We start from the raw sequence: 26,293 nt of genomic DNA on the forward strand, positions 1-26,293 counted from the left end.
GTCAGGAAGACATTGGTGGTTGTGGGTGCTTGTGTTGTGTGAAGTGCTGTCAGGAAGACGTTGGTGGTTGTGTTGGTTTGTATTGTGTGACTTGCTGTCAGGAAGACGTTGGTGGTTTTGGTTGCCTGTGTTGTGTGAACTGCTGTCAGGAAGACGTTGGTGGTTGTGCGGGTTTGTGTTGTGTGACTTGCTGTCAGGAAGACATTGGTGGTTGTGTGGGATTGTGTTGTGTGAAGTGCTGTCAGGAAGACGTTGGTGGTTGTGTGGGTTTGTATTGTGTGACTTGCTGTCAGGAAGACATTGGTGGTTGTGTGGGTTTGTGTTGTGTGAAGAGCTGTCAGGAAGACATTGGTGGTTGTGGGTGTTTCCTCATCATGATAATATCATCCATGTCCAAAGGCTCCAAATTGAGACTATTAAATCGTGTTTAGAATTAATCCTACCGGTAATTTAAAGCTGATAAAAATACCAAAGAACTTTAAGATATATTAAATGAGTTGAGTTGTAGGTGACTGCAAAAACGAATATTCTGATGAATTTGTACCTATATGTGTCACAAAGCCACAATTACCAATTATGGGATTCTGTACAATCTAGTGAACCGTCTTCAAAATTTAAATATCGATCTTCAGATGACTCAAATTAACTTTGTAAAAAATGTGGTGAGATGGTGCACTGAGTTGTTTTCATGCATCGTGCGCACCAAAATCTGGTCGTGAGTCTTCTTACAGTTCTGAAATTCCAGCTTTGTAGATAAACTAATATCACACCTGCGTATTTTACCCCAAATGTCCATTTGTCCTCTGCCTTTGAGATATTTTTACGTTAAGTGGCGGTTCACGAAGTCTTTTGTTTTCATACCAAACCGTTTCTCTGCCCCCTGGTGAAATTCCTTTCACTGAAGTTTCAATCTCTTGTAACAGTACCAACTCACGTGCTGGTGAACAATGCGGAAACATATCAGAAGCAACATCGGACAGGAGAAATGCTAAGTTGTTTACCAAAATCGAACAACAGCGGGGACATTGTGAATAATAGTGATACTTAGTGGGTAGACAATATATCCACTAAGTCAACAATGGCCAGAAAACCATATGGTGCATTCCGATGGTGTATAAATGCCACAGGTATTTCCACCGACAAATCATTCTCGTAGAGAACATCACAGAATCAAGATGGTTTCCGGACTGCTCTTCTGTTGCCTTCTAGCCATTACGGCGGGTAAGTTTACCTTTTCAAATGGCTGTAGTAATTTGTCTATTCCGTTGACGTTTCACCTTGTAGCGGCATTCGGGATCATGTCTGTAACCAGAATTTTGTCGAGAAAATCAAATGGTGTTTAGGGCAAACCCATGTGGCTTGAAAGATGTATGACTAACCTTGTGGCACAAAAAGTCATAGACTAAACCAGCTGGCTGGAGTTTCGAACCCGGGACCTCCTTCATCAAGTACTGGACGTTCCACACTGAGCCCATACAGTATCTTTTCTGATTAATCTATATTTTAAAACGGTTCATTTATTGCTCGAGGGGTCTGAGTGCAAGAGGACTTTGACTTTCTTCCTAGATACCGCTACTGTTGCAAATGTGTGCTTGTTTTCTGTATATTTCTTTTTCGAGATCCTTTTTAGAACACTTTTTAACAACTTAATTATTGTTTGTTAATTTTATGCCAAAAACATTAAAAAGGCAATGTTTTGGTTACAATGTGGAAACATATCTTGTTCCATTTATTCCACTTGTTCTGTATAGACAGAGTGTTAGGGAGTGTGTAATTTGCTACCATCACATTTACATGAACTGTTAGAACAAAGTCCTAACTGAAGAAAATATACAGAAGGCTGTATTTCACCCGTAATACATGTGACCATTTGCCATGGGTCAAATTGTCGTCGCTTCTCTTGTTTTTATGCTGTATTCTTTTATACTTGAATGGCATTGTATATTAAAATTTATAAGAATACAACAATTTGAGTAATTCTAGTCCAGTGACCTCTAATTGCAACTAACATCAATGTCTGTTGTTTTATCTAATTTCCCTAGGGCATATTTCTAGGGGCTGTTTACGTTGCTGCTCTTTAAGCATATACATGAACAGTTAGAATAAAACTCTAACTGAGATAAATTGACAGGAGACCGTATTTCACCACTATCACGTGTGACCACTTGCCAACAATCACACTGTTGTCAATGCTCTGGTTTTACTCTCTGTGTTGTTGTCTTATATATTATATTTTTTTCATATCTGACCCTGTTTTAATTTTAACAACTTACAACAATTTAACAACTGACGCGAGTCTCGGTGTTCATGGGTCGAATGCTTTATTTAGTCACATTCGGCTCGCCACCATACATGGAAAATGAGCAGCTTCCTTACCTGGCAACACTTGATGCAACACAAGACTCCACAGCCATCAGTCACTGAGACAATACTGTACATGACTTTCATTTTGTCTTCACAGCTAACCCCGTCCGTCTGGATAATGACACAGCGCCTTACCAGATCCACGGCGTTCAGGACATCGTTAATGGGTTTGATTCCAAGTACGGAGATTTTAACTCCATTCTCTCCCTGCAAAGATCTGGCTACCCCGTGTGCGGCGCTACGCTGATCAGCGCAACCAGGGCGATCACTGCAGCGCATTGTCTAAATGATGTGAGTAAATCATACGTAAAGCACTACAGTATTATAGAATATAAGAAGCAAACAACCACTGATATACACTGTCTGTCCATAATGGACCAAATTCGTCAACAACATTTTCTCGATTGAAGAGACCAGTTTTGATTGCATTTTTTAGAATGGCTATGTAAACGGATCCAGAGACTAGTCATGACTTTAAAGAACCCATTAGACATCTTGACCAGAGGGGTATACTGTTATAATATAATACAAAGCTATCCTCTTGCCTGTGGAATATCAGTCAACAGTGGTTGATTCAAAGTGATACGAGGTTGACTCAAGTTTGATTTTAATTAATTAATACTTAATACCTAAATACCTAAATACTATGGGTTATGAGTATGAATAGCTTGTGCAATGAGTGAGAAATGAGAAATTCTTGATTTTCCTAAACTAAAGATCTCGTCCTAATTATTGACCAATCAGGACAAATTCGATATTTCTATAGATCCTGCAGCTAAAAACTTTTTAATAATCTCTTACAGGTTTTATTAGCTATTTCTGTTGACTTGTTGCTCTGCAAACTGGTTTAACGTTGTGCTTTTACTGAAATTCCAGAGTAGATCCTACACAGTCCAAGCTGGACAACTCCACTTTGATCAGACAAGTGGGTATGAAGTGAGCAGATCAGTTACCCAATTTATCAAGGTATGAACATATGAGGTTGATATATATGGCCTAATACCTGAAGGAAACTGTTCCCCAGAAGCTTCCTTGGCCTAATGGAGCACAATGAAGCCTATCCGGTCGTGTACGGGAAGGTCTGACAGCAGCCCGCGGATGGTCGTAGGTTTCTCCCGGGTTATGTCCCGTTTCCTCCCACCATAATGCTGGCCGTCGCCATACATGTTATATATTCTTGACTACGACGTAAAACATCAATCAAATGCATAAATAAATCTCAACATCTTTATTGGTCGAAGATGACTGTAAGTAGAGCAATAAAATAGTCGTTAACGTGTAGGTCCACGATAGTTCAAATCAATGTACAATACGTGTAAGTTGATGTCCGAAAAGTTTTTATTCACTGGATTCAGCGACTTAAAACACTCATATCCAAATATTTCATCGGTGTCATTTGGATGTAGATCAAAATTGTGTGACTTGTCTGAATGTGACATGCTTTGTTTTATCAAGGTTCATCAATTAGTGTAGTTATTACTGTTAGACAGTTGAAAAGGATGGAGTCATTCACCAATAAAGGTAAAGTTCTTGTTGAAGTAAACTTCGTAAAATAAAAAACGAAAAACAACACAAAAAGGAAGTCATAACTTTTAAAATTATGTGGAAAACTTCTCGACTGAATACAACTAATCTAATGTTTCAGCATCCACAGTTTCAACGACATAACTACGGGAAAAATGACATTGCAATCCTGAAGTTTGACGCTATTCCATTAGGAACATACGTGCAGCCTATTGCGATGGTCACTGATGCGGACGGAGATCTGACAGACAAGTTATGCTGGATTGCTGGTTGGGGAAGAACTTCCGGTGAGGGCTGCCTATGAGGTTAAAACATACAGATTACACCAGCAACAAACAAGGCCGTAATGCTGGCTGCGGTCGTATAAGTGAAATATTCTTGAGTTCTTGAGTGAAACACCAATGAAAGAAATAAATAAACAAGCAAAGCTTGGCGCCCAGTATATAATATGGAAGAGGATAGGCTGAGAGGCAATGTTCAGGATGCATGCACTCCGCCATTCCCAATGGCTGTGAGTTGCTATAGTAGTTAAACAATTTTTATACAATTTTTTCCATTTTGGTTTACTTCACGCTAGATAGAGTGGACTTTAGACAAATATCCATGTTAACCTGTAGTTTTTGTGTGTTATGTTCATTGTCAGTTTCATCATTCACTAGGTACCGCTCAAGCTGGATCGCGAAAACTGAAGTTCTCTGATATAAAAGTAATGCAGAACAACGATTGCAGCAATTATTGGGATGGCATTACTGACACGAACATTTGTCTGGAATATTTCAAGTACAAAGTATCCGCGTGTAAGGTAAGTTCTTATTTGTCCTCTTTACAAACTGAAATCTGTAACAGTTTTGCCACGGAGATTCAATGTTGTATTCAAATTACAGTCGGCTTTTAGAAAGAGTAATTAACAGGAATTAAAAGGATGTATTCATGTAGGCGTATATAGCTTATTGATATGTAAAAAACTGTTACAGGGTGACAGCGGCGGTCCGTTAACCTGTCTGCTACCCGACGGAGAGAAGTTCGCTGGGGTCACCTCCTGGGGGCACAGCGGCTGTCCTGGAACAAAACCCAGTGTATACACCCGGGTCTCTAAATACCAAGATTGGATCGCCCAGAACATCTAACCAGTCATCGAATGTTTACTTTTCGATGTAATCATCCGTGATTTTAACAAATAAAAGAAGAACTCAGCAAGAAGTTAAGACGTGCGAGTTAATTAGTGAGTGAATAGAGATATACTTTACGATATTAATGAAGAGTTTTCGTATTGCGTTGGTAATGGCTTGATGGTCGCTACATTGGCCCAGTGCCGATTTGATTTGTTTATTTCCTTGCTTTCCGACATAAGAATAAAACAGCACCCCACTGAAATAAAGAATGAAATCAAACAAGAAACCGAAGTAAGATGTATGAACTCATCTAGTGTAGTGATCTAGTTGTAGCGTCCACCATCGTGATCCGGGTTTTAGGCAGACTGAAAAAACTACATGTAATGCCTTTGTTATTTTCACTCTGCACTTGTCATTTGAGGGAGAAACGAAGGACTGATCCTCTATTGTATGTAAACTTATTTGATTTATTGGTAAGTTTACTCCGTGGTTAAGAGTCCTTCATTAATAAGAAACCAGAATTCTCAGAGGAAACCATCGTGACTCTTGACAATTTTCCTGACTTTAGACTGCAGGCGAGACAGTTAAAGCTGAACTCAGTCACGTGACACCAGTGACAAATAGTCTCATGTGAGCCGAGTCTTAGGTTGAGCTCCGCACTCCCCGGCACACACACATAAACCTTAGGTGTAATAAGAACAGTGTCAGATATCGTGGCTAGAGTCTATGGGAAAGTGTTCAGAACGACCACACCGAGACGGTACTTCTATGTAAGAGCTACAACAGCATATTACGGTCATGGGAAAACAAGAATGAAAGGATTTTATTATATATCCCTGATTACCTCACTGTCCATACGTATCTGAGACCCTGCTGTCTTTTGAGAGTGCGTCGAATGGATAGATTTGAATGGTCTGTCCTGCAGAGTGTAGAGTGTGAGGAGCAAAGGACAGGAAACCATCGATACAGTGTCATCATTCACAACGCTGTGAGACCGAAGTTAACAAACACGTAATCTATGGTCTTAATAACTGGCACGAAGTCGATCAATGAGTTAGCTTGTGGGTGAGACATTAAAGGGTATGAAAGGAGAAAACTACAAAAAGAAAGTCTTGGAGAATGTTATCTTGGATATTTATTCCTCTATTAAGTGTGTAAAGATGGTGCTCAGGAAATTTTCTGGCGATCAGGTCTGTTGATGAAAACCGGTGTATCCGGATTAAACCATCGACATATGGCAAGTCACTGACGAACATTCCCAAGTGTGGTTTCAGATATTTACAGCGTATTGGTGACAGACAGACGGTCTCCAATGACCGTTAAAACTGCTAAGATGGCCACACGTGGGTCGTCGACCGCCAGCTGTCACTGAAGAAAATTAGTCCGAACCTTGCCAATGCGCGTTGGTTTATTCTGGGCAATCGGTAGCCCCAGTGGCCAAGGTGGTTAGCGTGTCAGCTGGGCGCTGGGTGAAAATGTCTGGCAGTAACCTGCAGATGGCCATTGGTTCTCCCAGGCTCTGCATGGTTTCCTGTCACCATAATGCTGGCCTCCGACGAATTAGTTAAATATTCTTGAGTACGGCGTAAAACATCCATTAAATAAACAAATAAATAAATATTCCCGGCAATCGAATTTCCTCCATCCATAATAATGACCACCATCGCAGAATTACTCAGAATTCCTGCTCATGGATTAAACAACAGTCCAATGGCTATGCTCTTTCACATTACATCTGGTTTTTCTAGTATCCTAGAACCTTTACAAACAGGACAACTCAAACTGAGACGCCTTCCGTATCGTCCCATGTCTCTAGTTCTACATGCAACGGAACTTATGTTACCCAAAACTGTGTCGTTAAAGCTAAATTCGGAATTCATTTTTTCATATATTTGATAGGTTTTTTGCACCGACCACAAAAATATTTCTCTTGTATGACCGCGGCCAGCATTGTGGCCGTGGAGGAAGCAAACCGGGCAGAGCCAGAGGGAACCACGACCATCCACAGATGTTATGATCAGCTTGGGTCGTGCAAGGCGTGAGGTGACAAAATCAAGAAGGCAAGTTATTCAGTGCAGCTAATGAGGTCCGAAGTATAGAGGATCGAGAAAAATATGAGAGATAATAACAAAAATTGCCAATTGAAAAGAAATGTCTCACATTACTGGATTCCAAAACTGCATAAATCCCTCACTGCATAGAAAACTCACTTTAATGCGGGGTGAAGAGGCTGTACCACCAAACTTGTATCTACCCTTATACCGTGGTTCTGGTAAGGTCCTGTGTCATTATCCAGACGGGCGGGGTTATCTGTGCAGACAAGTGAATGGCCAGGTAAGAAAGAGAATCGTATTTTGTCTATGATGACGGGCGCGGTTAGCTGTGAAGACAAGTGAATGGCCAGGTAAGAAAGAAAATCGTATTTCTTCTATGATGCCAATTCGTTGAAGAAAAGAAAAACACTACATTACACATTACTGGATTCCAAAACTGCATAAATCCCTCACTGCATAGAAAACTCACTTTAATGCGGTGTGAAGAGGCTGTACCACCAAACTTGTATCTACCCTTTTAACGAAGGCACTATAATGAATACAGCCATTTTGTAAAAAGTACTGTTATGCAATTGCAAAATGTTTCCCTGTTCATCTATTTGAAATTCGGGGAAACTATATATTAACAGAGTATAGGTATTCCCATGGTATTTGTACAGGTCCCAAAAGGTTTCCAAAACGGTTTCCTCTCTCGCAGACTTTAGGACAAGAGGGGGTTTTAATTTTGACATTGTAGATTATCCTTACTTGGACAGCAACATACCCAAGGATACCGTATAGAGCGTGTACAGATATCGCCTTGTAACATTTATCAATCAACGTCACAAGTTATTATTACAAAAACAAGTGTGTCAACGTCAGAGTTTCTAAGGTTTTATAATGAGTATAACTATTTTGTAAGTAAATATGAACAGTACGTCCATAATTCTGGCACTCTGCTTCATGATTGTGAAGCTGGGGGCATTATATTCGTCGAGTTGAAGTCGCGTTGGATATATGAACAGTTGCAATCAAAGTGCAAATCAGATTTCACTCATTTGCTTAGAACATTCTTTGCGTCTATCCAAGATGTTTGAAAACTATTGTTAGCTTCTTTTTTGCATAATTCCGTTCTATTTTCGTTTGTTATACACTTTCTCACTCTGAAAAAATGAACTTGTTAAATTTTGCAGAAAGTCTGGTGTCTGAGTGATGCTAAGATGTAATAATGTATTCTGTCACTAAAGCAGATTATTGTGTCATATTCAACTTAAAATACTGATACTCTAATAGAATATGTGCATTATATTCAACACAATAACCTGTTCCAATAACAATCGCTTTGGGAATTGGCCTCTCGATTAACGTCAGTTTTTTAGTTCACGGCTGGTATGCGAAAGTTGAGGGATGATAATTCATGATATCTCATCCCCAGCACACACTATCAGTTTTATGATGCCCAAAAAGTCAAGAAAATAACATTTTATGTTCTCAGTTGGGAGTCCCTGAATCTGTACATCGATAGCAGAGCTAACCACCATCCGCTTGTTTCCCTCCCAAACAAGCTGTCAGAGGCCCAAGAAGGGAGGTAACTCTAGTAAACAAAAGGCAGGTGGTCGTTGTCTGTAGTTGCCACACGAGCGTGGGATATTACTTTGTGAGCGTGACGTTGCAATTAAAAATAAATTAGTTAAGTCTTCAACACATTTGCTGGTAGATATCCTACTGCTCTGCCCAATATATGTTTTTTACTCTTCTAACATTCAACTGGTTTGTGCATCTCTAATTCTGACCGCACCCCTCCTCTCTATACATATTTCTCCATGTACACCTGAAGATGTTTGTGTTATAACTGAAGTAAAGTTAAAACCGACTTACCTGCGCGAACCTTTGCGTTTGAATGCCCGAAAAAGCTTTGAACTTTGTATTCCAAATAACTTTAAAAGAGCCAGCGATTTTTACAAGATCTTGGATGAGTAAAAAGGTAACGTTTACCTACATAAGACGAAAATTTCAAACTACACCAGACTTTTGAAAGCCAATAATTACATTACACGGCAATTGTTATAACAAAACTTAGGTATTGGTTTTATTACATCGAAGGCCAAACATTATTACGTCACGCGGTTATATTAGTTTACATCATATGTTTTATTACATTAGGCAGTGGTGTTTCATCACTCGTGTATTATTACATATTACGGATTAACACACTCTCCTCTATCATATTTATGTATGACCAAGCCATCAGTTTGTACCGATACCTATTGTGAAATAATCGTTCATCAGCTGAACAGTTTTTTTTAACGGTTTTGAGCTCGAGACTTCTGTTAGTCCGTTAGGTGGAGTCCAAATTTTGTTCAGAGGATACCACCGAGGTGGTCGGGGTGCAATAGTATCATCTTCAAGCTCTATTGTCCTACTTTTCATTTTGCTCTTGTACCTGTACGTCTAAGTAGCAGTTTCATATAATAAATGCACTGTTCCTCTACACGTTCAGTGTTCTCTAAATGCTAAACGTCTTCACATCATAATTATACATATGATGATGACTGACATCATAACCGTCAGAGAAATACATTTTACAAAACAGGTAAGCTACAAAAAATAAAGATGTAGATATCCAGATTTGCTGTTTTAAAGCAATTTTTGTTATATTAAAGAAGTCTTGACCCCTTAATTTCAGGCAATATGCAGTTCTGTACTTTCTTGTGGACACTTCGCTATTCACTGGCCAGAAGAAAGAATCATAACTCTATGTCTAAACGGGAGCCAACCCAATGCCGAAAATTATGGAGGAATATGATTGTGAAGTAAACAAGGCAATTTACAGGAATAATAAACAGCAGATTACATATAGGTTGGTGGCTTACTCTCCACACTGTGGTTTCTTCCATCCATAAAATAATTCGTGAACATTAACTAAAACTCCAATTAGATACCGGTAAGTGAATAAGCAATACTAAATAAAGACCAAAAGATTATTATTAGGTGCACGTAGAAGCTTACGCTTGTTTTTGTTCTTTGGATAATGTAAGCAGATAAAATGTGTGTACCTGTCGTTTATAATGGTCTCAAATTACTTTCGCACTGCAAAGGATATTCTTCGTCTTTATGGAGTTTTTTGGAAGTCATTTGACTTTGCCTTCACACGCAACCTATGGACTACAATCATTAATCGGAACTTGTGAGGCAAAATATTAAATACCATATTATCCATGTTGTAAAAAATATTGATTACGTGTCACATCAATCTTGTATGTTCTATCTGTAAAGGTATTGCGATTCTTATAGCTGCATAACGTTCGGGTGTTTGCTTTATTTGTAAAGTAAACAAACGCTGTGTGCGTTGTTTGTTGTCAGTTCGGTGATGCCACTCGCGCTTGAGTTGCGTGCCCTAAAGTCCGACAATGATGTATACATCCGAAATTAGCTTACGGTAAGAGCTGAGCTGTTTTTGGTAGATGGCTTGTGGGAGATGGATTGTTATTCTCCCCGGGGCACTGTCCGCTTTCCTCCCACCAAAATGCTCTCAGCCGTACGTCGGAAGGTTTTCCAGCAACCTGTGGGTGGTCGTGGGTTTCCCATCGGTTCTGCCCGCTTTCCTCCCACCATAATGCTCTCAGCCGTACGTCGGCAGGTTTTCCAGCAACCTGTGGGTGGTCGTGGGTTTCCCATCGGCGCTGCCCGCTTTCCACCCACCATAATGCTGCCCGCTGTTCGTCGAAAGGTCTTCCAGTAACCTGTGGGTAGTCGTGGGTTTCCCCAGGGCACTGCCCGCTTTCCTTCCACCATAATGTTGTTCACCGTACGTCGAAAGGTCTGCCAGCAACCAGTGGGTAGGTCTGGGATTCCCTTGGTCGCTGCCCCCTTTCCTCCCACCATAATGCTGCCTGCGGTACGTCGGAAGGTCTGTAAGCAACCTGTAGGTGGTCGTGGGTTTTCCATGGGCACTGCCCGCTTTCCTCCCAACATAGTGCAGCCCGCCGTCGTATCAGTTAAATATTGTCGAGCAGGGCGTAAAACGCCAACCAAAAAAAAGCAAAAAATAAAATAAAAATAATTTTACATGCTAATCTGGAGGAAGAGGTTTTTTAATTGATTGATTATTTGATTGGTTTCTTGACATTGTGGTTACTCCTGACCTTGAGTGATAATCGCACATCCACTCTAGCCACTATTCGTTTCATCCAAACTTCTTATAGGCGATGTTTGTGCGCCCTGTGTCTATAATAGTATGAGCCTAGTATCGAGGATTTTCTCTCTTTCGACGTCCTTCTCAGGAAAATTGTGCACGTAATAAATTTATTTTTACTATATTAGCAAAGAAATGTTGTTCTTGGCCAAGTATAGAGGTGATCGAGAAACACAGGGTGCGGTGGGGTGGACGAGCGGAAAGTTTAAATCTTTTAAGGTGACTATGTTGTCTTAAAGGATTTTGTTTATCTATTTATTTGATTGGAATTTTACGCCTTTATAAGACATATTTCACTTATACGATTGCGGCCAGCATTATAAAGAAAGGAAAACGGGCAGATCCCGGGGGAAACCCAGGACCATTCTGTGGTTGCTGAGAGAGCCAGCATGAGCCGGACACTCTTCGATAGCATTGATTGGAGGCTCCGGTTTCACTGATATGCTCTAGCGATAGCACTCTAACAACCAGGCCATCGGTGCCCCGATAGGATTTTTCGACATATTTTATTCTACAGAAAAAAAACGGCGGAAATTGCTTGAAGCATTAAGCTCCTTTCAAAATGCTCAATGTAATTTTAGTTGAGCTGTTTACAGTCCGTTCAGTAAAATCTCGCCATACCGGGATGTAATATTTAATGGATTTCAGTGTATGAAGCAGTGTACTTTGGTGTGACCACGGGACATAACCTAGTACACTTTGACGTACTTTCTCTCCAGTGGTAAGTGGGAATGCCTTGCAGTCACCTGAAGGTGGTGGTGGGCTCTGCTCAGTTTCCTCCAACCGTAATGCTGGCCGCCGTCGTATAAATAAAATATTCTTAAGTATAGTGATAAATAAATAGATAAGTGATTAGGAACCTTTACCCAGTGCATTGTGATGTATTAAGATCACTACCCAGTGCATTATGATGTACCCAGGGATCTTTACCCAGTGCATTATGATATACTCAAGGATCATTACCCAGTGCATTATGATGTACTTTCGCATTATTACCCAGTGCATTATAAAGTACTTAGGAATCATTATTCAGCTCATTATGGTGGGTCTTAGGGATCATCACCCAGTACATTATGAGGTACTTTCGCATTATTACCCAGTGTATTATCATGTACCAAAGGATCATTACCCAGTGCATTATGACGTGGTTGGGGATCGCCCACCAGTGCATTATGATGTAATTATGAACCATTACCAAGTGCTTTAAGAAGTACCTAGGCATTATTACCCATGTGGTTAGGGAACTCTACCCAGCACAATATTATGTGGTTAGGGGACACTACCCTGCACATTATTATTTGGTTAGGGGACACTATACAGCACATTATTATTTGGTTAGGGAACACTACCCAACACAATATTATGTGTTAGGAGGACACTACACAGCACATTATTGTGTGGTTAGGGAACACTACCCAGCAAATTATTATGTGTTTGGTGGACACTACACAGCACATTATTGTGTGGTTAGGGGACACTACCCAGTGCATTATTATGTGGTTAGGGGACAATACCCAGCACATTATTATCTGGTTAGGAGACTCTACACAGCACATGATTATTTGGTTAGGGAACACTACCAAGCACAATATTATGTGTTTGGGGGACACTACACAGCACTTTTTTGTGTGGTTAGGGAACACTACCAAACAAATTATTATGTGTTTGGGGGACACTACACAGCACATTATTGTGTGGTTAGGGAACACTACCCTGCACAGTATTATGTGGTTAGGGGACACTACCCAGCACAGTATTATGTGCTTAGGGAACACTACCTGCACATTTTTATACTCAACATTGGGATCAGAGTGTGGTGAAGGGACGCTGCTCAGCGTTGGGATCACAATGTGGTGAAGGGACGCTACTCAGCACTGGGATCATTACTCAGTGCATCATTACGTGAATCATTTCTGAGTGCATTGTGATGTGGTGAAGGGAAGCCATTCAGCACTGGGATCACAATGTGGTGAAGGAACGCCACTCATCACTGGGATCACAATGTGGTGAAGGGACGCTACTCAGCATTGATATCATTGCTCAGTGCATTTTGATGTGGCCAGGAGACTGGTTTTAAGCCCATAGAGTTGTGCTTCCCTCCATATCTTTCAGCCAAGGTCGAACCATAGAGGCCTTATATTGGCAGACTGCAGCTATAATGGACGCCAGGCGAGGACAACTAACCGGATCAAGTAGCTTACTGACTTCAGTGATTTTAGCAAACCTATGCCTCAAAACAGACATTTGTATAGCAGCCGTCAACCAATACAGACGTTCCAAGATAATACTCGCAAGGTCAATTCGGAAAAACGACGATTAGGCTAATACCACAAAAACAAACTCGTTAAAGAGGCTGTCTCATTTGAATATATTGATATTAAAGCAGTATTAGGCCTCTCACATCTGACTATAGTGAGACTGAAACAGTATTAGCTCTGTCACATCTGACTATAGTGAGAGTGAACCAGTACCAGACCTGTCACATCAGCATTAGGTCACACCTGAGTCTGAAGGATAGCTCTATATGTCAAGCTTAACTTTAGTGAGATTGAACCAATGAGAATAAACCAATTTAGACTTGTCACATCTGACTTAAGTGAGACTGACCAGTGAGATTGGACCAATGCTAGACTTGTCACACCTGACTTAAGTGAGACTGACCAGTGAGATTGGACCAATACTAGACTTGTCACACCTGGCTTTGGTGAGACTGACCAGTGAGAATGGACCAATACTAGACTTGTCACATCTGACTTAAGTGAGACTGACCAGTGAGATTGGACCAATACTAGACTTGTCACACCTGACTTTGGTGAGACTGACCAGTGAGAATGGACCAATGCTAGACTTGTCACATCTGACTTAAGTGAGACTGACCAGTGAGATTGGACCAATACTAGACTTGTCACACCTGACTTTGGTGAGACTGACCAGTGAGAATGGACCAATGCTAGACTTGTCACATCTGACTTAAGTGAGACTGACCAGTGAGATTGGACCAATACTAGACTTGTCACACCTGACTTTGGTGAGACTGACCAGTGAGAATGGACCAATGCTAGACTTGTCACACCTGGCTTTGGTGAGACTGACCAGTGAGAATTGACCAATGCTAGACTTGTCTCATCTGACTTTAGTTAGACTGACCAGTGAGAATGGACCAATACTGCACTTGTCACATCCGACTTTCGTGAGACTGACCATTGAGAATGGATCAATACTAGACTCGTCACATCTGACTTTGGTGAGACTGACCATTGAGAACGGACCAATACTAGACTCGTCACATCTGACTTTTCTGAGACCGACCAGTGATAATGGACCAGTTCTAGACATGTCACACCTGACTATTGTGAGACTGACCAGTAAGAATGGACCAATACTAGACTTGTCGTATGTGACTTTAGTGAGGTGACCAGTGAGAATGGACCAATACTAGACATGCCATAAATGACTTTGGTGAGACTGACCAGTGAGAATGGGCCAATACTAGACTTGTCACATCTGACTTTGGTGAGACTGACCAGTGAGAATGGACTAATGCTAGACTTGTCACAACTGACTACAATGAGACTGACCAGTGAGAATGGACTACTGCTAGAGTTGTCACAACTGACTACAATGAGACTGACCAGTGAGAATTGGCCAATACCAAGCTTGTCACATCTAACTTTAGTGAGAATTTAATCAGTATCAGGTCTGTTAAATCTTACTTTGTTGAGGTTTTACTAAGTCCGTGCCGAAAATCCATAGAGAGTCATGGATTTGACCTTTGAACCCATTTAAAACTGTATAATACTGCACTAGTTGGTGTTGCTACCTGCATAATATAAATAACGAAAAAAAAAAAAAACTCGCTTGATAGATAGTTTTTTGGCTGTTTTACATAACAGTAAACATATTTTATTGTTGAAATATAGATCTGTCCAGAAGATTTATAGTTTGTCAACATCATGAGTTCAGGAAATCAGTTTGCACTCTGTGTTGGATTATCAGGGCAGGTCTGGTTCGAAGAAAAGGTATCCAAAGAACCTCATTAGACGGCATATTGAGTAACACTCCACTTGGTTCTGCATCGTTTTTCTATGACGATATATTTAAAGACATTCTCACCTCAAATAGTTGAATGACCTAATCTTATTTTCGCCTTTCCATCCAGGTATTGTAACACCGTCACTTCTCTGGTACAAAAACAACATTGGAAATAATTAAAATGAGGAGAGCTGATTCCGAGTAAAGCCTGCAGTAACGGCAGGACTTTTGTGTGTTCGTGTAAATTATGTAATTTGTGACGCTGCCGATGAATACCGTTATGTTGCAGAGTCTGCTAAATTACACTAAAAGTCCCTTTTCTGTCAAAACATTGTTAAACTCAGCCCAGAATGTTTAAATTAAGAACATTTTTAAGTCCAAAAACATTGTACTTCAAAGTAAGATATCAAAATTTCTTACTATGGTTATGATTAAAAGCGCCATTTAATTTCCACAAATGGTTCAATTGATCTGATGTCATGTTCTGAGCCTGAGTCGTAATAAACTTACATGTACTTACCATCTTCGGTATCAGGTCTTCATAGAATCTTTTTCCCTATATATTCTTACACTTTTAAATGTTAATACATATAACTTACGTTCCAGTGAGTTGAACTCCAGAAAACTTTAACATCACAGTTTCCCAGGCGATGGCCATGCCTTTAGATATTTCTTTAATTTGCACAAGATTGAATTCGTGGCCTTGTGAAAGTAGTATTTTGTTCCGTTGGAATTGTTCCAGGACAGAGAAAATAACAGGTATAATGGTCAGTAAAGCTGTTACATGCCTCAAAGGTATTCTATACCTGAATCAGGTCAGTACTATAGCCTGAAAGCGAGTACAAAAGTCTATAATGGATCCCCGTAGGTCACACCTGTTTACATGATAATAACACTTTCAGATTTCTAAAAGTCATCATTTGGCTGAAAATTAGAGATCCTGGAACGTAAAATTTTACAAATGGTTATTTATCGATTTCTGAATACGGCCAAGGCGTCCTTTCTGTAACATCTGGGGTGCTGCAAAGGCCCGATATTAGGGCCACTTATGTTTATGTGATTTATTTATTTATTAGATTGGTGTTTTGCGCAGTATCTCCCTTTGTTGAGTGTATTCACCACTCAACAAAGGGAGATAGCCTACTCAGCAGACACATTTGACGTCGTCTGCAGGATTCAAGAACATATCCGTATCCCACTTGACCGATGTTGTCCAATGAAATTCGGACTGTCCGAGGCGGGATCAATTTATTTATTTGATTCGTGTTTTACGCCGTACTCAAAAATATTTCACTTATACGACGACGGCTAGCATTATGACAGAGCCCGGGGGAAACCTCCGACTATTCGTATGTAGTTGCAAGACCTTCCCATGTAAGGTCGGAGAGCAACTCAAAACGATCGCATTGGTAAGGGGCCACTGGGTCATTCAGCTGCGCTGGAATGCTAACCACGGGGACCAGGGAATGATGAGAAGTGTATTAATATAAAACCGATGAGCGTAAATTACATTTAATAACCTGTTACGTGAATAAAGATTCAAAAATGTATAAAGATCATGGAACGCCTTAGCGGCTTTTTGAATTATTTGAATGTGTCGTATGCTACATTAATGATCATATTGTAACCTCTGTCATTCTTATTGGTGGAGTTCATATGAATAATAATGATCATAGCCATTAATTTCAGGTACAGAAAGTCAATATATGCAAAGATAACTACTAGGTTTACATTAAAACTTAGATTGTTATTTTCCTGTTCAATATTTATTTACTAAAAAATAAGCCTTGGCATAGGCTCCAATAGTATTGCTGCTGCTAAGAAAACTTGAGATTGTAATCAACTACATGTTCACATAAGTGCCCGAGGTTTTCTTATATTAGAAAGTCTTATCTTTAGGATAAATTACCAGCCTCATCAAGTAAAGCTCATGTAAATGTGCATGAATGTGTTAATATGTGATAATGATATAGCTAAAAACGTTATCCATATTTTCATTTTCATTTTCTGTCGTCGTATATTTGACACGCAGGTAAAGAAATGGAAATGAAAAGCACAAACTTACCAATGGCGCCCGCTTCCAGTAACCCGACCAAGCAAAGTGCTAACAATATCTTCCTCAACATGTTGGATGCAGGCGTGAGGATGGCTGGAATTACAATCATTAATAGCAAAGGTGTATAGAATAAAACATATTTGTGTCAAGTCAATTGATGACAAATTTATAAATCAGCTATACTATAATACAACTATTATACTATAATATAATAATGGTGACAGGATATTGATGAATGGTTGCCCATAAACAATTCCCAGTGCATGCTTTTCATCTGTGTAACTCTGCTGCTACTCTACTTGTAGTGCTGTGCGATATAACCTCACCCTATTCTGTGCGCCCAGGAAAATGAGGTTTTTCCAAACACTGTTTTTTCATACGTTAAACCAGAACAGCCCTTTAACTCATTTATAACCAAATATAACCACGCCCTGTTCTGTAAACCCAGAAAAGTCTGCTCTTGCAAACATTGTTTTATCATATGTTAAACCAGAACAACATTTAAACTTTTTTATAGCTAACTGTAACCACACCCTGCTCTGTGAGCCAAGACAAGTGTCTTCTTGCAAACATTTTTTTCAAATGTTAAACCAGAACAGCTCTTCATCTCATTTATAACCAAATAAAACCACACCCGGTTTTGTGAGAAAAATAACTTCTTGAAAACATTGCCTTTTTTATTTGGTAACTCATTTCACTTTGTGTGTTCAAAAATTTTTAACTGATTGCAAACATGTACATTCAAGGAAACGTTCAGCAAAGGAAAAGTGCATAAAACAAACTAATGAAAGCTGCTAGCAGTCGGTAATATCATACCTACACAAAAGTATAAACACAAGCAAATTTACACATTACCTTGTTGTCTTATTTCACCGTCCAGGTAAACACTTTTTTAAACAGGAGCTTTAGAATACGCAGGTATGAACAAGTGGCTTCTTTTCTGCAGCATATCTCTATCCAACCAAATTTATATTAAAGCTGGTTCCATAATCTTGCTGAAATCTATAATTAAAAACATAATTTCATGACATCCGTTAGAATTGGAATAACGGGAAGGCCATTTGCTGCTGATAATTTAAATATCAAAAAAGGCATCTGCATGTTTATGGTTTTTTAAAGTAAATCAACTTGCTTTGAGTAAATACTTCACAAACATGGTAACTCCATGGGGCAATGGTGGTTGTGAAGGATTGTGTTGTGTTAAGTTTTGTAAGGGAGGCAATGGTGATTGCGGAGGACTCTGTGGTGTTAAATTTTGTAAGGGAGACGTGGTGGTTGCGGAGGACTCTGTGGTGTTAAATTTTGTAAGAGAGGCGTGATGGTTATGGAGGATTGTGTTGTGTTAAGTTTAGTGAGAGAGGCAATGGTGGTTGCGGAGAACTGTGTGGTGTTAAATTGTGTAAGGGAGTCAATGGTTGTTGCGGAGAATTGTGTGATGTTAAGTTTTGTAAGGGAGATGTGGTGGTTGCGGAGGATAGTGTTGTATTAGGTTTTGTAAGGGAGACGTAGTGGTTGTGGAGGATTCTGTTGTGTTAAGTTTTGTAACGGAGAAAATAGTGGTTGTGGTGGGCTTGTGTTGTGTGCAATGCGGTCAGGGGGACAATGGTGGCTGTGGGTGCCTGTGCTGTGTAAAGCGTTGTCATGGAGACAGTGTTGACTATGGGCGCTTCTTTTGTGTGAAGTTTTTTGTGTAAGGTCGCTAGGACAATGGCGGTGTTGTGTAAAGTATTGTCACGGAGGTAATGGTGGTTTTAGGTGCTTGTGTTGTGTGAAGTTTTTGTCAGAGAGACAATCTTGGTTCCGTGAGCTTGTTTTTTGTGTTAAGTGCTGTTATGCAGACAATGGTAATTTTAGGGTTTGTGCTGAGTGAAGTGTTGTCAGCGAGACAACGGTGATTGTGGGTGATTGTGTTGTGTGGAGTTTGGTAAGAAGACAATTGTAGTTATGCGCGCTTATGCTATGTAAAGTGTTCTCAGGGAGACAATTTTGGTTGTGGGCGGCTTATGGTGTGTGAAGTGCGGTCAGCGAGACAATGGTGGTTGTGGATGCTTGTGTTGTGTGGAGTTTGGTAAGAGGACAATGGTAGTTATGGGCGCTTGTGTTGTGTGGAGTTTGGTAAGAGGACAATGGTAGTTATGGGCGCTTGTGTTGTGTGGAGTTTGGTAAGAGGACAATGGTAGTTATGGGCGCTTGTGTTGTGGAGTTTGGTAAGAGGACAATGGTAGTTATGGGCGCTTGTGTTGTGTGGAGTTTGGTAAGAGGACAATGGTAGTTATGGGCGCTTGTGTTGTGTGGAGTTTGGTAAGAGGACAATGGTAGTTATGGGCGCGTGTGTTATGTAAAGTGTTGTCGGGGAGACAATGCACTGTCCCTCAGCCACCACTGTCTCCATTTCAGCTCTTCAAACAAACCAAGCCTCCCCCCCCCTCACATCCACCTTTGTCTCATTGAGAACATTTCACACACCACAAGCCCCCAAAATCACCATTATCTCCCTGCCAATACTTTACACATCACACAACAAGACAATGGTGGTTGTGCGTCCTTGTGTTGTGTGAAGTGTTCTTAAGGAGACAATGGTGGGTGTGGAGACTACTGTTGTGTGAAGTTTTGCTCTGAAGATAATGGTGGTTGTAAAGCCTTGTGTTGTGTGAAATTAAGACAACAATGGATTTGTTATTTTGTGTTGTGTGAAGTGTTATCAGAAAGAAAATGATGGTTGTACGGGTTTGTGTTGTGTGAAGTACAGTCAGAAAGACAATGATGGTTGTGTGGGTTTGTGTTGTGTGAAGTGCTATCCGCAACACAATAATGGTTGTGTGGGTTTGTGTTGTGTGAAGGGCTGCCAGGAAGACAACAATGGTTGTATAGGTTTGTTTTGTTTGAAGTGTTTTCAAGAAGACAATGATGATTGTGTGGGTTTGTGTTGTTTGAAGTGCTGTCAGGAAGACAATGATGGTTGTGTGGCTTTGTGTTGTGTGAAGTGCAGTCAGGAAGACAATGATGATTATGTGGGTTTGTGTTGTGTGAAGTGCTGTCAGGAAGACAACAATCGTTGTGTGGGTTTATGTTGTGTGAAGTGCTGTCAGGAAGACATTGATGTCTGTGCGGATTTGTGTTGTGTGAAGTGCTGTCAGGAAGACAACAATGGTTGTGTGAGTTTCTTTTTTATGAAATGCTGCCATAAAAACAATGATGGTTGTGTGGGTTTGTGGTGTATGAAGTGCTGTTAGGAAGACAACAATGGTTGTTTGGGTTTGTGTTGGCTGAAGTGCTGTCAGGAAGAAAATGATGGTTGTGTGGGTTTCTGTTTTCTGAAGTGGTGCCATGAAGACAATGATGGTTGTGTGGGTTTGTGGTGAATGAAGTGCTGTCAGGAAGACAATTATGGTTGTTTGGGTTGGTGTTGTGTGAAGTGCTGTCAAGAAGACAATGGTGGTTGTTTGTGTTTGTGTTGTTTGAAATCCTGTAAGGAAGACATAAATGGTTGTGTGGGTTTGTGTTGCGTAAAGTGCTCCCAGGAATTCAACGGTGGTTGCATGGGTTTGTGTTGTGTGAAGTGCTGTCAGGAAGACAATGATGTTTGTGAGGTTGTGTGTTGTGTGAATTGCTGTCAAGAAGACAATGATATTTGCGCTTGTTTGTGTTTTCTGAAATGGAGCCATGAAGAAAATGATGGTTGCCTGGTTTTGTGTTGTGTGAAGTGCTGTCAGGAAGACATAGATCGTTGTGAGGGTTTGTGTTGTGTGAGGTGGTGTCAAGAAGATAATGATGGTTGCGTGGGTTTGTGTTGTGTAAGGTGCTGTTAAGAAGACAATGATAGTTGCGTGGGTTTGTGTTGTGTGAAGTGCTGTCAGGAAGACATTGGAGGTTGTGTGGGTTTATATTGTGTGAAGTGTTGTCAGATAGACATTGGTGGTTGTGTGGGTTTGTGTTGTGTGAAGAGCTGACAAAAAGACAATGGTGGTTGTGTGGGTTTGTGTTGTGTGAAGTGCTGTTAGGAAGACTGTGATGGTTGCGTGGGTTTGTGTTGTGTGAAATGCTGACGGGAAGACAACAATTGTTGTATGGGTTTGTGTTGTGTGAAATGCTGTCAGGAAGACGTAGTTGGCTGTGTGGGTTTGTGTTGTGTGACTTGCTGTCAGGAAAACATTGATGGTTGTGGGTGCTTGTGTTGTGTGAAGTGCTGTCAGGAAGACGTTGGTGGTTGTTTGGGTTTGTGTTGTGTGACTTGCTGTCAGGAAGACATTGGTGGTTGTGGGTGCTTGTGTTGTGTGAAGTGCTGTCAGGAAGACGTTGGTGGCTGTGTGGGTTTGTGTTGTGTGACTTGCTGTCAGGAAGACATTGGTGGTTGTGTGGGTTTGTGTTGTGTGAAGTGCTGTCAGGAAGACGTTGGTGATTGTGTGAGTTTGTGTTGTGTGACTTGCTGTCAGGAAGACATTGGTGGTTGTGTGGGTTTTGTGTTGTGTGAAGAGCTGTCAGGAAGACATTGGTGGTTGTGGGTGTTTCCTCATCATGATAATATCATCCATGTTCAAAGACTCCAAATTGAGACTATTAAATCGTGTTTAGAATTAATTCTACCGGTAATTTAAAGCTGATAAAAATACAAAAGAACTTTAAGATATATTAAATGAGTTGAGTTGTAGGTGGCTTCAAAATTTAAATATCGATGTTTAGATGCCTCAAATTAACTTTGTAAAAAATGTGGTGGGATGTTGCACTGAGTTGTTTTCATGCATCGTGCGCACCAAAATCTGGTCGTGAGTCTTCTTACAGTTCTTAAATTCCAGCTCTGTAGATAAACTAATAGCACACCTACGTATTTTACCCCAAATGTCCATTTGTCCTCTGCCTTTGAGATATTTTTACGTTAAGTGGCGGTTCACGGAGTCTTTTGTTTTCATACCAAACTGTTTCTCTGCCCCCTGGTGAAATTCCTTTCACTGAAGTTTCAATCTCTTGTAACAGTACCAACCCACGTGCTGGTGAACAATGCGGAAACATATCAGAAGCAACATCGGACAGGAGAAATGCTAAGTTGTTTACCAAAATCGAACAACAGCAGGGACATTGTGAATAATAGTGATACTAAGTGGGTAGACAATATATCCACTAAGTCAACAATGGCCAGAAAACCATATGGTGCATTCCGATGGTGTATAAATGCCACAGGTATTTCCACCGACAAATCATTCTCGTAGAGAACATCACAGAATCAAGATGGTTTCCGGACTGCTCTTCTGTTGCCTTCTAGCCATTACGGCGGGTAAGTTTACCTTTTCAAATGGCTGTAGTAATTTGTCTATTCCGTTGACGTTTCACCTTGTAGCGGCATTCGGGATCATGTCTGTAACCAGAATTTTGTCGAGGAAATCAAATGGTGTTTAGGGCAAACCCATGTGGCTTGAAAGATGTATGACTAACCTTGTGGCACAAAAAGTCATAGACTAAACCAGCTAACTGGAGTTTCGAACCCGGGACCTCCTTCATCAAGTACTGGACGTTCCACACTGTGCCCATACAGTATCTTTTCTGATTAATCTATATTTTAAAACGGTTCATTTATTGCTCGAGGGGTCTGAGTGCAAGAGGACTTTGACTTTCTTCCTAGATACCGCTACTGTTGCAAATGTGTGCTTGTTTTCTGTATATTTCTTTTTCGAGATCCTTTTTAGAACACTTTTTAACAACTTAATTATTGTTTGTTAATTTTATGCCAAAAATTTGCTACCATCACATTTACATGAACTGTTAGAACAAAGTCCTAACTGAAGAAAATATACAGAAGGCCGTATTTCACCGGTATTATATGTGACCATTTGCCATGGGTCACATTATCGTCGCTTCTCTTGTTTTTATGCTGTATTCTTTTATACTTGAATGGCATTGTATATTAAAATTTATAAGAATACAACAATTTGAGTAATTCTAGGCCAGTGACCTCTAATTGCAACTAACATCAATGTCTGTTGTTTTATCTAATTTCCCTAGGGCATATTTCTAGGGGCTGTTTACGTTGCTGCTCTTTAAGCATATACATGAACAGTTAGAATAAAACTCTAACTGAGATAAATTGACAGGAGACCGTATTTCACCACTATCACGTGTGACCATTTGCCAACAATCACACTGTTGTCAATGCTCTGGTTTTACTCTCTGTGTTGTTGTGTTATATATTATATTTTTTTCATATCTAACCCTGTTTTAATTTTAACAACTTACAACAATTTAACAACTGACGCGAGTCTCGGTGTTCATGGGTCGAATGCTTTATTTAGTCACATTCGGCTCGCCACCATACATGGAAAATGAGCAGTTTCCTTACCTGGCAACACTTGATACAACACAAGACTCCACAACCATCAGTCACTGAGACAATACTGTACATGACTTTCATTTTGTCTTCACAGCTAACCCCGTCCGTCTGGATAATGACACAGCGCCTTACCAGATCCACGGCGTTCAGGACGTCGTTAATGGGTTTGATTCCAAGTACGGATATTTTAACTCCATTCTCTCCCTGCAAACTTCTGGCTACGCCGTTTGCGGCGCTACGCTGATCAGCGCAGCCAGGGCGATCACTGCAGCGCATTGTCTAGATGATGTGAGTAAATCATACGTAAAGCACTACAGTATTATAGAATATAAGAAGCAAACAACCACTGATATACACTGTCTGTCCATAATGGACCAAATTCGTCAACAACATTTTCTCGATTGAAGAGACCAGTTTTGATTGCATTTTTTAGAATGGCTATGTAAACGGATCCAGAGACTAGTCATGACTTTAAAGAACCCATTAGACATCTTGGCCAGAGGGGTATACTGTTATAATATAATACAAAGCTATCCTCTCGCCTGTGGAATATCAGTCAACAGTGGTTGATTCAAAGTGATACGAGGTTGACTCAAGTTTGATTAATTAATTAATACTTAATATCTAAATACCTAAATACCTAAATACTATGGGTTATGAGTATGAATAGCTTGTGCGATGAGTGAGAAATGAGAAATTCTTGATTTTCCTAAACTAAAGATCTCGTCCTAATTATTGACCAATCAGGACAAATTCGATATTTCTATAGATCCTGCAGCTAAAAACTTTTTAATAATCTCTTACAGGTTTTATTAGCTATTTCTGTTGACTTGTTGCTCTGCAAACTGGTTTAACGTTGTGCTTTTACTGAAATTCCAGAGTAGATCCTACACAGTTCAAGCTGGACAACTCCACTTTGATCAGTGGAGTGGGCATGAAGTGAGCAGATCAGTTACCCAATTTATCAAGGTATGAACAAATGAGGTTGATATATATGGCCTAATACCTGAAGGAAACTGTTCCCCAGAAGCTCCCTTGGCCTAATGCAGCACAATGAAGCCTATCCGGTCGTGTACGGGAAGGTCTGACAGCAGCCCGCGGATGGTCGCAGATGATTCTCCCAGGTTATGTCCCGTTTCCTCCCACCATAATGCTGGCCGTCGCCATACATGTTATATATTCTTGACTACGACGTAAAACATCAATCAAATGCATAAATAAATCTCAACATCTTTATTGGTCGAAGATGACTGTAAGTAGAGCAATAAAATAGTCGTTAACGTGTAGGTCCACGATAGTTCAAATCAATGTACAATACGTGTAAGTTGATGTCCGAAAAGTTTTTTTTCACTGGATTCAGCGACTTAAAACACTCATATCCAAATATTTCATCGGTGTCATTTGGATGTAGATCAAAATTTTGTGACTTGTCTGAACGTGACATGCTTTGTTTTATCAAGATTCATCAATTAGTGTAGTTATTACTGTTAGATAGTTAAAAAGGATGGAGTCATTCACCAATAAAGGTAAAGTTCTTGTTGAAGTAAACTTCGTAAAAAAAAAACGAAAAACAACACAAAAAGGAAGTCATAACTTTTAAAATTATGTGGAAAACTTCTCGACTGAATACAACTAATCTAATGTTTCAGCATCCACAGTATCAACGATATAACTACTGGAAAAATGACATTGCAATCCTGAAGTTTGACGCTATTCCATTAGGAACATACGTGCAGCCTATTGCGATGGTCACTGATGCGGACGGAGATCTGACAAACAAGTTATGCTGGATTGCTGGTTGGGGAAGAACTTCCGGTGAGCGCTGCCTATGAGGTTAAAACATATAGATTACACCAGCAACAAACAAGGCCGTAATGCTGGCTGCGGTCGTATAAGTGAAATATTCTTGAGTTCTTGAGTGAAACACCAATGAAAGAAATAAATAAACAAGCAAAGCTTGGCGCCCAGTATTTAATATGGAAGAGGATAGGCTGAGAGGCAATGTTCAGGATGCATGCACTCCGCCATTCCCAATGGCTGTGAGTTGCTATAGTAGTTAAACAATTTTTATAATTTTTTTTTTCCATTTTGGTTTACTTCACGCTAGATAGAGTGGACTTTAGACAAATATCCATGTTAACCTGTAGTTTTTGTGTGTTATGTTCATTGTCAGTTTCATCATTCACTAGGTACCGCTCAAGGTGGATCGCGAAAACTGAAGTTCTCTGATATAAAAGTAATGCAGAACAACGATTGCAGCAATCATTGGAATGGCATTACTGACACGAACATTTGTCTGGAATATTTCCAGTACAAAGTATCCGCGTGTCAGGTAAGTTCTTATTTGTCCTCTTTACAAACTGAAATCTGTAACAGTTTTGCCACGGAGATTCAATGTTGTATTCAAATTACAATCGGCTTTTAGAAAGAGTAATTAACAGGAATTAAAAAGGATGTATTCATGTAGGCGTATATAGCTTATTTATATGTAAAAAACTGTTACAGGGTGACAGCGGCGGTCCGTTAACCTGTCTGCTACCCGACGGAGAGAAGTTCGCTGGGGTCACCTCCTGGGGGCACAGGGATTGTCCTGGAACAAAACCCAGTGTATACACCCGGGTCTCTAAATACCAAGATTGGATCGCCCAGAACATCTAA

The 26,293-nt window shown here is 40.2% G+C and overlaps 1 protein-coding gene across 1 annotated transcript; it reads left to right on the top strand.

The window, feature by feature from the left end:
• Positions 1–1,175: 1,175 nt before the first annotated feature.
• Positions 1,176–26,293, top strand: LOC135481030 (trypsin-2-like). Its single transcript, XM_064760961.1, has 7 exons — positions 1,176–1,221; positions 2,462–2,655; positions 4,010–4,175; positions 23,730–23,923; positions 25,285–25,450; positions 25,825–25,967; positions 26,141–26,293. Exons 1-7 carry the CDS (start codon positions 1,176–1,178, stop codon positions 26,291–26,293), a joined length of 1,062 nt encoding a protein of 353 aa, XP_064617031.1.

Source organism: Liolophura sinensis, chromosome 13, assembly GCF_032854445.1.
Source record: "Liolophura sinensis isolate JHLJ2023 chromosome 13, CUHK_Ljap_v2, whole genome shotgun sequence".
NCBI classification, from domain to species: domain Eukaryota; kingdom Metazoa; phylum Mollusca; class Polyplacophora; order Chitonida; family Chitonidae; genus Liolophura; species Liolophura sinensis.

What these genes read in the sequence shown, in the direction of transcription:
- LOC135481030 (XM_064760961.1), top strand. Translation starts at nt 1,176, where the DNA reads ATGGTTTCCGGACTGCTCTTCTGTTGCCTTCTAGCCATTACGGCGG. An exon ending in CCTTCTAGCCATTACGGCGG is followed by an intron (nt 1,222 to 2,461) that starts GTAAGTTTACCT and finishes TTGTCTTCACAG; the next exon opens with CTAACCCCGTCCGTCTGGAT. An exon ending in CAGCGCATTGTCTAGATGAT is followed by an intron (nt 23,924 to 25,284) that starts GTGAGTAAATCA and finishes CTAATGTTTCAG; the next exon opens with CATCCACAGTATCAACGATA.